Source organism: Chiloscyllium punctatum, chromosome 1, assembly GCF_047496795.1.
Source record: "Chiloscyllium punctatum isolate Juve2018m chromosome 1, sChiPun1.3, whole genome shotgun sequence".
NCBI classification, from domain to species: domain Eukaryota; kingdom Metazoa; phylum Chordata; class Chondrichthyes; order Orectolobiformes; family Hemiscylliidae; genus Chiloscyllium; species Chiloscyllium punctatum.
In genome coordinates this window covers 171,721,493-171,734,087 of record NC_092739.1, presented here as the reverse complement: position 1 = coordinate 171,734,087, position 12,595 = coordinate 171,721,493, and the positions used below count along the sequence as shown (strand labels likewise).

The 12,595-nt window shown below is 49.7% G+C and overlaps 1 protein-coding gene across 1 annotated transcript in view; it reads left to right on the top strand.

The window, feature by feature from the left end:
* LOC140481859 (dynactin subunit 1-like) overlaps positions 1 to 12,595 on the top strand; it is a 148,036-nt gene that overhangs the window by 128,257 nt on the left and 7,184 nt on the right. Inside the window, 1 exon segment of the mRNA XM_072578436.1 lies at positions 10,046 to 10,198. Within this exon segment, the coding sequence (XP_072434537.1) occupies positions 10,046 to 10,198 (153 nt within the window).

Below are 12,595 nucleotides of genomic sequence, written 5' to 3'. Positions count from 1 at the left end.
AAAAAGGATCTCCCTGTCCACTCTAACCCACTGATTATCTTATGTCTCTATTAAGTCACCTTTCAACCTCCTTCTCTCGAATGAAAACAGCCTCAAGTCCCTCAGCCTTTCCTCGTAAGACCTTCCCTCCATACCAGGCAACATCCCAGTAAATCTCCCCTGAACCCTTTCCAAAGCTTCCACATCCTTCTTATAATGCGGTGACCAGAACTGTACACAATACTCCAAGTGCGGCCGCACCAGAGTTTTGTACAGCTGCAACATAAGCTCCTGGTTCCAGGACTCAATCCCTCTATTAATAAAAGCTAAAACACTGTATGCCTTCTTAACCCTGTCAATCTGGGTGGCAACTTTCAAGGATCTGTGCACATGAACACTGAGATCTCTCTGCTCATCTACACCACCAAGAATCTTACCATTAGCCCAGTACTTTGCATTCCGGTTACTCCGACCAAAGTGAATCACCTCACACTTGTCCCCGTTAAACTCCATTTGCCACCTCTCAGCCCAGCTCTGCAGCTTATCTATGTCTCTCTGTAACCTACAACATCCTTCGTCACTATCCACAACTCCACCGACCTTAGTGTCATCTGCGAATTTACTAACCCACCCTTCTACGCCCTCATCCAGGTCGTTTATAAAAATGACGAACAGCAGTGGACCCAACACCGACCCTTGCGGTACACCACTAGTAACTGGACACCAAGATGAACATGTTCCTTGTTGTGGTTCTGTTCGCCGAGCTGGGAATTTGTGTCACAGACGTTTCGTCCCCTGTCTAGGTGACATCCTCAGTGCTTAGGAGCCTCCTGTGAAGCGCTTCTGTGATCTTTCCTCCGGCATTTGTAGTGGTTTAAATCTGCCGCTTCCGGTTGTCAGTTCCAGCTGTCCACTGCAGTGCGCCCCCCCCAGGATTTGCTAATGTTCTTCAGGAGGGTTTAAACTAATCCCGCAGGGGGGTGGGAACCTGAATTGTAGTTCCATTGTCCAGGAGGTTGAGAGTAGTGAGGTCAGAAATATGGTTTCAAGGTCATAAGAGTTCACCAGCAAGCAGGAAGGTGGTTTGAAGTGTGTCGACTTCACCACCAGGAGCATCTGGAATAAGGTGGGTGAACTTGCAGCATGGGTTGGTACCTGGGATTTCGATGTTGTGGCCATTTTGGAGACATGGATAGAGCAGGGACAGGAATGGGTGTTGCAGGGTCCAGGATTTAGATGTTTCAGTAAGAACAGAGAAGATGGTAAAAGAGGGGGAGGTGTAGCATTGTTAGTCATGTTGTGATAAGCAGGTAAGTGCTGCATTTTGCTTGTTTGTTTCTTTAGATCTAGTTTTTAAAGTTTACCTTTTAGAGGGATGGCAGTGAAGGCAGTGCAATGTTCCTCTTGCAACATGTATGAGGTGAGGGATGCCATGGTCGTCCCTCCTGATTACACTTGCAAGAAGTGCACCCATCTCCAGCTCCTCCAAGACCGTGTCAGGGAACTGGAGTAAGGCATTTGATAAGGTTCCCCATGGTAGGCTTATGCGGAAAGTCAGGAGGCATGGGATAGAGGGAAATTTGGCCAATTGGATAGAGAACTGGCTAACCGGTCGAAGTCAGAGAGTGGTGGTAGATGGTAAATATTCAGCATGGAGTCCAGTTACAAGTGGAGTTCCGCAGGGATCAGTTCTGGGTCCTCTGCTGTTTGTAATTTTTATTAATGACTTGGATGAGGGAGTCGAAGGGTGGGTCAGTAAATTTGCAGATGATACAAAGATAGGTGGAGTTGTGGACAGCGAGGAGGGCTGTTGTCGGCTGCAGAGGGACTTAGATATGATGCAGAGCTGGGCTGAGGAGTGGCAGATGGAGTTCAACCCTGCCAAGTGTGAAGTTGTCCATTTTGGAAGAACAAATAAGAATGCGGAATACAGGGTTAATGGTCGGGTTCTTGGTCAGGTGGAGGAACAGAGGGATCTTGGGGTCTATGTACATAGATCTTTGAAGGTTGCCACTCAGGTGGATAGAGTTTGTAAGAAGGCCTATGGAGTATTATCGTTCATTAGCAGAGGGATTGAATTCAAGAGTCGTGAGGTGATGTTGCAGCTGTACAGGACTTTGGTTAGGCCACATTTGGAGTACTGTGTGCAGTTCTGGTCGCCTCACTTTAGGAAAGATGTGGAAGCTTTGGAGAGGGTGCAGAGAAGATTTACCAGGATGTTGCCTGGAATGGAGAGTAGGTCGTACGAGGATAGGTTGAGAGTTCTCGGCCTTTTCTCGTTGGAACGGCGAAGGATGAGGGGTGACTTGATAGAGGTTTATAAGATGATCAGAGGAATAGATAGAGTAGACAGTCAGAAACTTTTTCCCCGGGTACAACAGAGTGTTACAAGGGGACATAAATTTAAGGTGAAGGGTGGAAGGTATAGGGGAGATGTCAGGGGTGGGTTCTTTACCCAGAGAGTGGTGGGGGCATGGAATGCGCTGCCCGAGGGAGTGGTAGAGTCAGATTCATTGACGACCTTTAAGCGGCATTTGGATAGGTACATGGATGGGTGCTTAATCTAGGATAGAAGTTCGGCACAACATCGTGGGCCGAAGGGCCTGTTCTGTGCTGTATTGTTCTATGTTCTATGTTCTATGGAGCTGGAGTTGGATGAACTGCGGATCATTCGGGAGGCAGAGGTGGTCATAGATCGGAGCTTTAGGGAAGTAGTTACTCCGAAAGTTATAGAGAGATGGGTGACAGTGAGGGGGAGTGGGAGGAAGCAGCCAGTGCAGGGACCCCCTGCGGTCGTTCCCCTCAATAACGAGTATTCCGTTTTGGATACTTGTCGGGGGGGATGACTTACCAGGGGTAAGTGACGGGGCTTAGGCCTCTGGCACGGAGCCTGTCCCCGTTGCTCAGAAGGGAAGGGTGGAGAAAGGTAGAGGGATAGTTATTGGGGACTCAATAGTGAGGGGCACAGATAGGCGGTTTTGTGGGAACGAGAGAGACTCACGTTTGGTATGTTGCCTCCCAGGTGCAAGGGTACGTGATGTCTCTGATCGTGTTTTCCGGGTCCTTAAGGGGGAGGGGGAGCAGCCCCAGATCGTGGTCCATATTGGCACCAATGACATAGGTAGGAGGAGGGCTGAGGATGTTAGACAGGCTTTTAGGGAGCTAGGTTGGAAGCTCAGAGTTAGAACGAACAGAGTTGTTGTCTCTGGTTTGTTACCCGTGCCACGTGATAGAGAGTCGAGGAACAGGGAGAGAGAACAGTTAAATACGTGGCTACAGGGATGGTGCAGGAGGGAGGGATTTCGGTACTTGGATAACTGGGGTTCTTTCTGGGGAAGGTGGGACCTCTATAAACAGGATGGTCTACACCTGAACCTGAGGGGCACCAGTATCCTTGGGGGGAGGTTTGCTAGTGCTCTTGGGGGGGGTTTAAACTAACTCTGCAGGGGCATGGGAGTCTGGACTGTAGCTTTAGGGTACAGGACCTTGAGTGTAGGGAGGTTAGGAACATGGCATCGATCTCGAAGGAGGGTGCCGGTAAACGGGAAGGTGGCTTGAAGTGTGTATACTTCAATGCCAGAAATAAGGTAGGTGAGCTTGCAGCGTGGGTTGGTACCTGGGACCTGGGACTTCGATGTTGTGGCCATTACAGAGACGTGGGTAGATCAGGGACAGGATTGGCTGTTGCAGGTTCCAGGGTTTAAATGTTTTAGTCGGGTCAGAGATGGGGGTAAAAGAGGGGGAGGTGTGGCATTGCTTGTCAAGGATAGTATTACAGCAGTAGAAAGGGTGATGGAGGAAGACTTGCCATCTGAGGTAGTGTGGGCGGAGGTTAGAAATAGGAAAGGTGAGGTCACCCTGTTAGGAGTTTTCTTCAGGCCTCCTAATAGTCCGAGAGAATAGAGGAAAGTATTGCGAGGATGATTCAGGAGAAGAGTGAAAGTAATAGGGTGGTTGTTATGGGGGCCTTTAACTTCCCAGATATTGACTGGGAAAGCTATAGCTCGAGTTCGTTAGATGGGTCGGTGTTTGCCCAATGTGTGCAGGAGGGTTTCCTGACACAATATGTAGACAGGCCAACAAGAGGTGAGGCTATACTGGATTTGGTTCCAGGTAACGAACCAGGCCAGGTGTTAGACTTGGAGGTAGGTGAGCACTTTGGGGACAGTGACCACAATTCGGTGACCTTTACTCTAGTGATGGAGAGGGATAAGTGTGCACTGCAGGGCAAGAGTTATAGCTGGGGGCAGGGAAATTACGATGCAGTGAGGCACGACTTAGGATGTGTGGATTGGAAAAGTAGGCTTCAAGTCAAGGGCGCAATTGATATGTGGAGATTGTTCAAGGAACAGCTAATGGGTGTCCTTGATAAGTATGTACCTGTCAGGCAGGGAGTAAATGGTCTTGTGAGGGAGCCGTGGTTTAATAAGGAATTGGAATCCCTTGTGAAAGGGAAGAGGGCGGCCTATGTTAAGATTAGGCGTGAAGGTTCAGTTGGGGCGATTGAGAGTTATAAGGTAGCCGGGAAGGATGTAAAGAGAGAGCTAAGAGCAGCAAGGAGGGGACATGAAAAGTCCTTAGTTGGTAGGATTAGGGAAAACCCTAAGGCTTTCTATAGGTATGTCAGGAAGAAAAGGATGACTAGGGTAGGAATAGGTCCAGTCAAGGACAGTAGTGGGAAGTTGTGTGTGGAGGCTGAAGAGATTGGGGAGACACTGAATGAATACTTTTCGTCAGTATTCACTCAGGAACAGGACATTGTTGCCGAGTCACAATTAATTAGAATGGATGGCTTTGAGGTATGTAGGGAAGAGGTGTTGGAAATTCTGGAAAGGGTGAAAATAGATAAGTCCCCTGGGCCTGATGGCATTTATCCTAGGATTCTCTGGGAAGCTAGGGAGGAGATAGCGGAGCCATTGGCCTTGATTTTTATGTTGTCGTTGTCTACAGGAATAGTGCCAGAAGACTGGAGGATAGCGAATGTGGTCCCCTTGTTCAAGAAGGGGAGTAGGGATAATCCTAGTAACTATAGGCCAGTGAGTCTCACTTCTGTTGTGGGCAAAGTCTTAGAGAGAATTGTAAGGGATAGGATTTATGAACATCTGGATAGGAATAATGTGATCAAGGATAGTCAGCATGGTTTTGTGAAGGGCAGGTCGTGCCTCACAAACCTTATTGAATTCTTTGAGAAGGTGACCAAGGAAGTGGACGAGGGTAAAGCAGTAGATGTGGTGTATATGGATTTTAGTAAGGCGTTCGATAAGGTACCCCATGGCAGGCTAATGCAAAAACTACGGAGGTATGGCATTGAGGGTGCATTAGAGGTTTGGATTAGGAATTGGTTGGCTGGAAGGAGACAGAGGGTAGTAGTTGATGGTATAGGTTCATCTTGGAGTGCAGTTACTAGCGGTGTTCCACAAGGATCTGTTTTGGGACCATTGCTGTTTGTCATTTTTATAAATGACCTGGAGGAGGGGCTTGAAGGCTGGGTGAGCAAGTTTGCGGATGATACGAAAGTCGGTGGAGTTGTGGACAGTGAAGAAGGATGTGGCAGGTTACAGCGCGATATAGATCAGCTGCAGAGTTGGGCAGTAAGGTGGCAAATGGAGTTCAATGTAGCTAAGTGTGAAGTCATTCACTTTGGTAAGAGTAACAAGAAGATGGATTACTGGGCTAATGGTAGACTACTTGGTCGTGTGGATGAGCAGAGGGATCTTGGTGTCCATGTACACAGATCTCTGAAAGTTGCCACCCAGGTAAATAGTGCAGTGAAGAAGGCATATGGCGTACTGGCTTTTATTGGTAGAGGAATTGAGTTCCGGAGTCCTGAGGTCATGCTGCAGTTGTATAAGACTCTGGTGCGGCCTCATCTGGAATATTGTGTGCAGTTTTGGTCGCCATACTATAGGAAGGATGTGGAAGCACTGGAACGGGTGCAGAGGAGGTTTACCAGGATGTTGCCTGGTATGGTAGGAAGATCCTATGAGGAAAGGCTGAGGCACTTGGGGCTGTTTTCATTGGAGAAAAGAAGGTTTAGGGGTGACTTGATAGAGGTGTACAAGATTTAGGGTTTAGATAGGGTTGACAGTGAGAACCTTTTTCCGCTAATGAAGTCAGCTGTTACCAGGGGACAGAGCTTTAAATTAAGGGGTGGTAGGTATAGGACAGATGTTAGGGGTAGATTTTTTACTCAGCGGGTTGAGAGTTCATGGAATGCCCTGCCAGTATCAGTGGTGGACTCTCCCTCTTTATGGGCATTTAAACGGGCATTGGACAAGCATATGGAGGTTATTGGGCGAGTGTAGGTTAGGTGGGCTTGGATCGGCGCAACATCGAGGGCTGAAGGGCCTGTACTGCGCTGTATTTTTCTATGTTTCTATGTTCTAGTCAAAGACAGTATTACAGTTGCAGAAAGGATGTTAGGGGACTCGCCAACTGAGGTAGTATGGGCTGGGGTTAGAAATAGGAAAGGAGAGGTCACTCTGGGAGTTTTCTCAAGGCTTCTGAAAGGTTCCAGTGATGTCGAGGATAAGATCGCAAAGATGATTCTCGATAGGAGTGAGAGAGACAGGGTCGTTGTCATGGGGGACTCCAATTTTCCAAATATTGACTGGGAACACTATAGAACGAGTACTATAGATGGGTCAGGTTTTGTCCAGTGTGCGCAGGAGGGTTTTCTGACCCAGTATGTAGACAGGCCGACAAGGGGTAAGGCCAGTTTGGATTTGATATTGGGTAATGAGCCCAGCCAGGTGTTAGACCTGGAGGGAGATGAGCACTTTGGTGATCGTGACCACAATTCAGTTATGTTCACTTTAGTGATGGAAAAGGATAAGTACATACCGCGGGGCAAGCGATGTAGCTGGGGGAATGGCAATTATGTGGCGATTAGGCAAGATTTATAATGGATAGGATGGGGAAGGAAACTGCAGGGGATGGGCACAATTGAAATGTGGAGCTTATTCAAGGAACAGCTACTGCTTGTCCTTGCTAAGTGTGTACCTGTCAGGCAGGGAGGAAGTGGTCAAGTTAGGGAGCTGTTGTTTATGAAAGAAGTTGAATCTTTTGTCAAGAGAAAGAAGGTGGCTTATGTTAGGATGAAACATAAAGGCTCAGTGAGGGCGCTGGAGAGTTACAGGTCAGTCAGGAAAGACCTACAGAGAGAGCTAAGAAGAGCCAGGAGGGGACATGAGAAGTCATTGGCAGATAGGATCAAGGAAAACCCTAAAGCTTTCTATAGGTATATCAGGAATACAAGAGGGACGAGAGTAAGATTAGGGCAAATCAGGTATAGTCTTGGGAAGTTGTGCGGGGAGTCCGAGGAGATAGGGGAAGCGCAAAATGAATATTTTTCATCAGTATAAGGTAATCAGAGGGGTGGATAGGGTGGACAGGGAGAGCCTTTTTCCAGGTATGGTGACGGTGAGCACGAGGGGACATAGCTTTAAATTGAGGGGTGATAGATATAGGACAGATGTCAGAGGGAGTTTCTTTAGTCAGAGAGTAGTAAGGGTATGGAATGCTTTGCCTGAAACGGTAGTAGATTCGCCAACTTTACGTACATTTAAGTCGTCATTGGACAGGCATATGGACGTACATGGAATAGTGTAGGTTAGATGGGCTTCAGATTGGTGAGACAGGTCGGCGCAACATCGAGGGCCGAAGGGCCTGTACTGCACTGTAATGTTCTATGTTCTATTCACACTGGAAAAAGACAATATAGTCGAGGAGAACACTGAGATACAGGCTACTGGACTACACTGGATTAAGCTTCACAAGGGGGAGGTGTTAGCAATTCTGGAAAGTGTGACAATAGATAAGTCCCCTGGGCCGGATGGGATTTATCCCAGGGTTCTCTGGGAAGCCAGGGAGGAGATTGCCGAGCCTTTGGCATTGATCTTTACATCGTTGTTGTTTACAGGAGTAGTGCCAGAAGACTGGAGGATAGCAAATGTGGTTCCCTTGTTCAAGAAGGGGAGTAGAGATATCCCTGGTAATTATAGACCAGTGGGCTTTACTTTGGTTGTGGTTAAAGTGTTTGAAAAGGTTATGAGAGAGAGAATTTATAATCATCTGGAAAGGAATAATTTGATTAGGGATAGTCAGCACGATTTTGTGAAGGGTAGGCTGTGCCTCACAAACCTTATTGAGTTCTTTTGAGAAGGTGACCAAACAGGTAGATGAGGGTAAAGTGGTTGATGTGGTGTATATGGGTTTCAGTAAGGCGTTCAATAAGGTTCCCCACAGTAGGCTATTGTACAAAATGCGGAGGAATGGGATTGTGGGAGATATAGCAGTTTGGGTCAGTAATTGGCTTGCTGAAAGAAGACAGAGGGTGGTGGTTGATGGGAAATGTTCACCCTGGAGTCCAGTTACCAGTGGTGTACCGCAAGGGCCAGTGTTGGGTCCACTGCTGTTCGTCATTTTTATAAATGACCTGCATGAGGACGTAGAAGGATGGGTTAGTAAATTCGCAGATGACACTAAGGTCGGTGGAGTTGTGGATAGTGACTAAGGATGTAGTAGGTTACAGAGAGACATAGATAAGCTGCAGAGCTGGGCTGAGAGGTGGCAAATGGAGTTTAATGGGGACAAGTGTGAGGTGATTCACTTTGGTCGGAGTAACCGGAATGCAAAGTACTAGTTTAATGGTAAGATTCTTGGTAGTGTAGATGAGCAGAGAGATCTCGGTGTCCAGGTACACAGATCCTTGAAAGTTGCCACCCAGATTGACTGGGTTAAGAAGGCATACAGTGTTTTGGCTTTTATTAATAGAGGGATCGAGTTCCGGAACCAGGAGCTTATGCTCCAGTTGTACAAAACTCTGGTACGGCCACACTTGGGGTATTGTGTCCAGTTCTGGTCACTGCATTATAAGAAGGATGTGGAAGCTTTGGAAAGGGTGCAGAGGAGATTTACTGGGATGTTGCCTGGTTTGGAGGGAAGGTCTTACGGGGAAAGGCTGAGGGACTTGAGGCTGTTTTCATTAGAGAGAAGGAGGTTGAGAGGTGACTTAATAGAGACATACAAGATAATCAGAGGGTTAGATAGGGTGGACAGGGAGAGACTTTTTACAAGTATGGTGACAGTGAGCACGAGGGGTCATAGCTTTAAATTGAGGGGTGATAGATATAGGACAGATGTCAGAGGGAGTTTCTTTACTCGGAGTAGTAAGGGTATGGAACACACTGCCTACAACAGTAGTCGACTCACCAACTTTAACGGCATTTCAATGATCTTTGGAGAAACATATGGATGAGAATGGAATAGTGTAGGTTAGATGGGCTTCAGATTGGTTCCAACACCGAGGGTTGAGGGACTGGTCCTGCACTGTAAGGTTCTGTGGTCTATCAGACAGAACCTCATTGAATGGCTGGAGGGGCTGAATGATGAGATTAGATTAGATTACTTGCAGTGTGGAAACAGGCCCTTCAGCCCAACAAGTCCCACCGACCCTCCAAACAGCAATCCACCCAGACCCATTCCCCTACATTTACCCCTTCACCTAACACTACAGGCAACTTCCCATGGCCAATCCACTCTGACCTGCACAGTTTTGGACAGTGGGAGGAAACCGGAGCACCCGGAGGAAACCCACGCAGACACGGGGAGAATGTGCAAACTCCACACAGACAGATGCCTGAGGCGGGATTTGAACCCAGGTCTCTTGCACTTTGAGGCAGGAGTGCTAACCACCGTGCCACCCCATGTGCTCCTGTGCCGAAGTTCCCTCCTGAACCACAGCACCATGGCACTGCTCCCGAATCCTTCATCCATACAGGCTGCAAGATCCAGGAATATGGGGCTCCTGTCCCCTCCCGAGTGGATAGTAGGCCCAACCAGGCAGGAGCAGCAGTTTAGTTCCCAAAGCGACATGAATAAACATGCTTGGATTTTCCAACGTTCCACAATGGATTTCATGGTCATGATTAGGTTCTCAGTTATGAAGCTTGTATTGCCACGATTGGAACCCAGGTCCCCAGGACGTGGTCTGGGTGACTGGATAATTTAGCCCCTGATGGTACCACTCATTACTCTGTTTCACTGTGCCTCCCTGTCTCTCCAGGCTATCGAGATGGAACTGCGGAAGATGGAGGTGCACCAGGCAAACCGGCATGTCTCCTTACTGACCTCCTTCATGCCCAACTCCTTCCTGCGTCATGGTGGGGACCATGACTCCATTCTGGTTCTCCTCCTGATCCCACGCCTCATCTGCAAGGTGGGCCCCATTCAATACATTGGGCGGAGGGAGCGACAGAAAGACCACAAAGGGGAAAGGAAACAGGGAAAGATGGAACGCAACAATTCAAATACAGGGAGACAGAGGAACTATAGGCAAAGGGGTATACACAGGAAATAACTGTGAGGGTCAGTGTGTGGGGGATTACCGCACTGTGTGAGGGTCAGTGTGTGGGGATTACCGCACTGTGTGAGGGTCAGTGTGTGGGGATTACCGCACTGTGAGAGGGTCAGTGTGTGGGGTTTACTGCACTGTGTGAGGGTCAGTGTGTGGGGATTACCGCACTGTGTGAGGGTCAGTGTGTGGGGATTACCGCACTGTGTGAGGGTCAGTGTGTGGGGATTACCGCACTGTGTGAGGGTCAGTGTGTGGGGTTTACTGCACTGTGTGAGGGTCAGTGTGTGGGGATTACCGCACTGTGTGAGGGTCAGTGTGTGGGGATTACCGCACTGTGTGAGGGTCAGTGTGTGGGGATTACCGCACTGTGTGAGGGTCAGTGTGTGGGGATTACCGCACTGTGTGAGGGTCAGTGTGTGGGGTTTACTGCACTGTGTGAGGGTCAGTGTGTGGGGATTACCGCACTGTGTGCGGGTCAGTGTGCGGAATTACCGTACTGTGTGAGGGTCAGTGTGTGGGAATTACCGGACTGTGTGAGGGTCAGTTTGTGGGTGTACCGCACTGTGTGTGGGGATTACCGCACTGTGTGAGGGTCAGTGTGTGGGGATTACCGCACTGTGTGAGGGTCAGTGTGTGGGGATTACCGCACTGTGTGAGGGTCAGTGTGTGGGGATTACCGCACTGTGTGAGGGTCAGTGTGTGGGGTTTACTGCACTGTGTGAGGGTCAGTGTGTGGGCGTACTGCACTGTGTGAGGGTCAGTGTGTGGGAGTACCGCACTGTGTGCGGATCAGTGTGTGGGTGTTCTGCACCGTGTGAGGGTGTGTGTGTGTGGGCGTACTGCACTGTGTGAGGGTCAGTGTGTGGGCGTACAGCACTGTGTGAGGGTCAGTGTGTGGGGATTACCGCAATGTGTGACGGTCAGTGTGTGGGCGTACAGCACTGTGTGAGGGTCAGTGTGTGGGGATTACCGCACTGTGTGCGGGTCAGTGTGTGGGAGTACCACACTGTGTGCGGGTCAGTGTGTGGGAGTACCACACTGTGTGCGGGTCAGTGTGTGGGGATTACCGCACTGTGTGCGGGTCAGTGTGTGGGGATTACCGCACTGTGTGCGGGTCAGTGTGTGGGGATTACCGCACTGTGTGCGGGTCAGTGTGTGGGGATTACCGCACTGTGTGCGGGTCAGTGTGTGGGTGTACCGCACTGTGTGAGGGTCAGTGTGTGGGGATTACCGCACTGTGTGCGGGTCAGTGTGTGGGGATTACCGCACTGTGTGCGGGTCAGTGTGTGGGGATTACCGCACTGTGTGCGGGTCAGTGTGTGGGGATTACCGCACTGTGTGCGGGTCAGTGTGTGGGGATTACCGCACTGTGTGCGGGTCAGTGTGTGGGGATTACCGCACTGTGTGCGGGTCAGTGTGTGGGGATTACCGCACTGTGTGCGGGTCAGTGTGCGGAATTACCGTACTGTGTGAGGGTCAGTGTGTGGGAATTACCGGACTGTGTGAGGGTCAGTTTGTGGGGATTACCGCACTGTGTGAGGGTCAGTGTGTGGGGATTACCGCACTGTGTGAGGGTCAGTGTGTGGGGATTACCGCACTGTGTGAGGGTCAGTGTGTGGGTGTACCACACTGTGTGAGGGTCAGTGTGTGGGAATTACCACACTGTGTGAGGGTCAGTGTGTGGGGATTACCGCACTGTGTGAGGGTCAGTGTGCGGAATTACCGTACTGTGTGAGGGTCAGTGTGTGGGGATTACCGGACTGTGTGAGGGTCAGTGTGTGGGGATTACCGGACTGTGTGAGGGTCAGTTTGTGGGGATTACCGCACTGTGTGAGGGTCAGTGTGTGGGGATTACCGCACTGTGTGAGGGTCAGTGTGTGGGTGTACCACACTGTGTGAGGGTCAGTGTGTGGGGATTACCGCACTGTGTGAGGGTCAGTGTGTGGGGATTACCGCACTGTGTGAGGGTCAGTGTGTGGGGATTACCGCACTGTGTGAGGGTCAGTGTGTGGGGATTACCGCACTGTGTGAGGGTCAGTGTGTGGGGATTACCGCACTGTGTGAGGGTCAGTGTGTGGGGATTACCGCACTGTGTGAGGGTCAGTGTGGGGGTGCACCCCTCTATGTGAGGGTCAGTGTGTGGGGATTACCGCACTGTGCGAGGGTCAGTGTGTGGGGATTACCGCACTGTGTGAGGGTCAGTGTGTGGGTGTACCTCACTGTGTGAGGGTCAGTGTGTGGGGATTACCGCACTGTGTG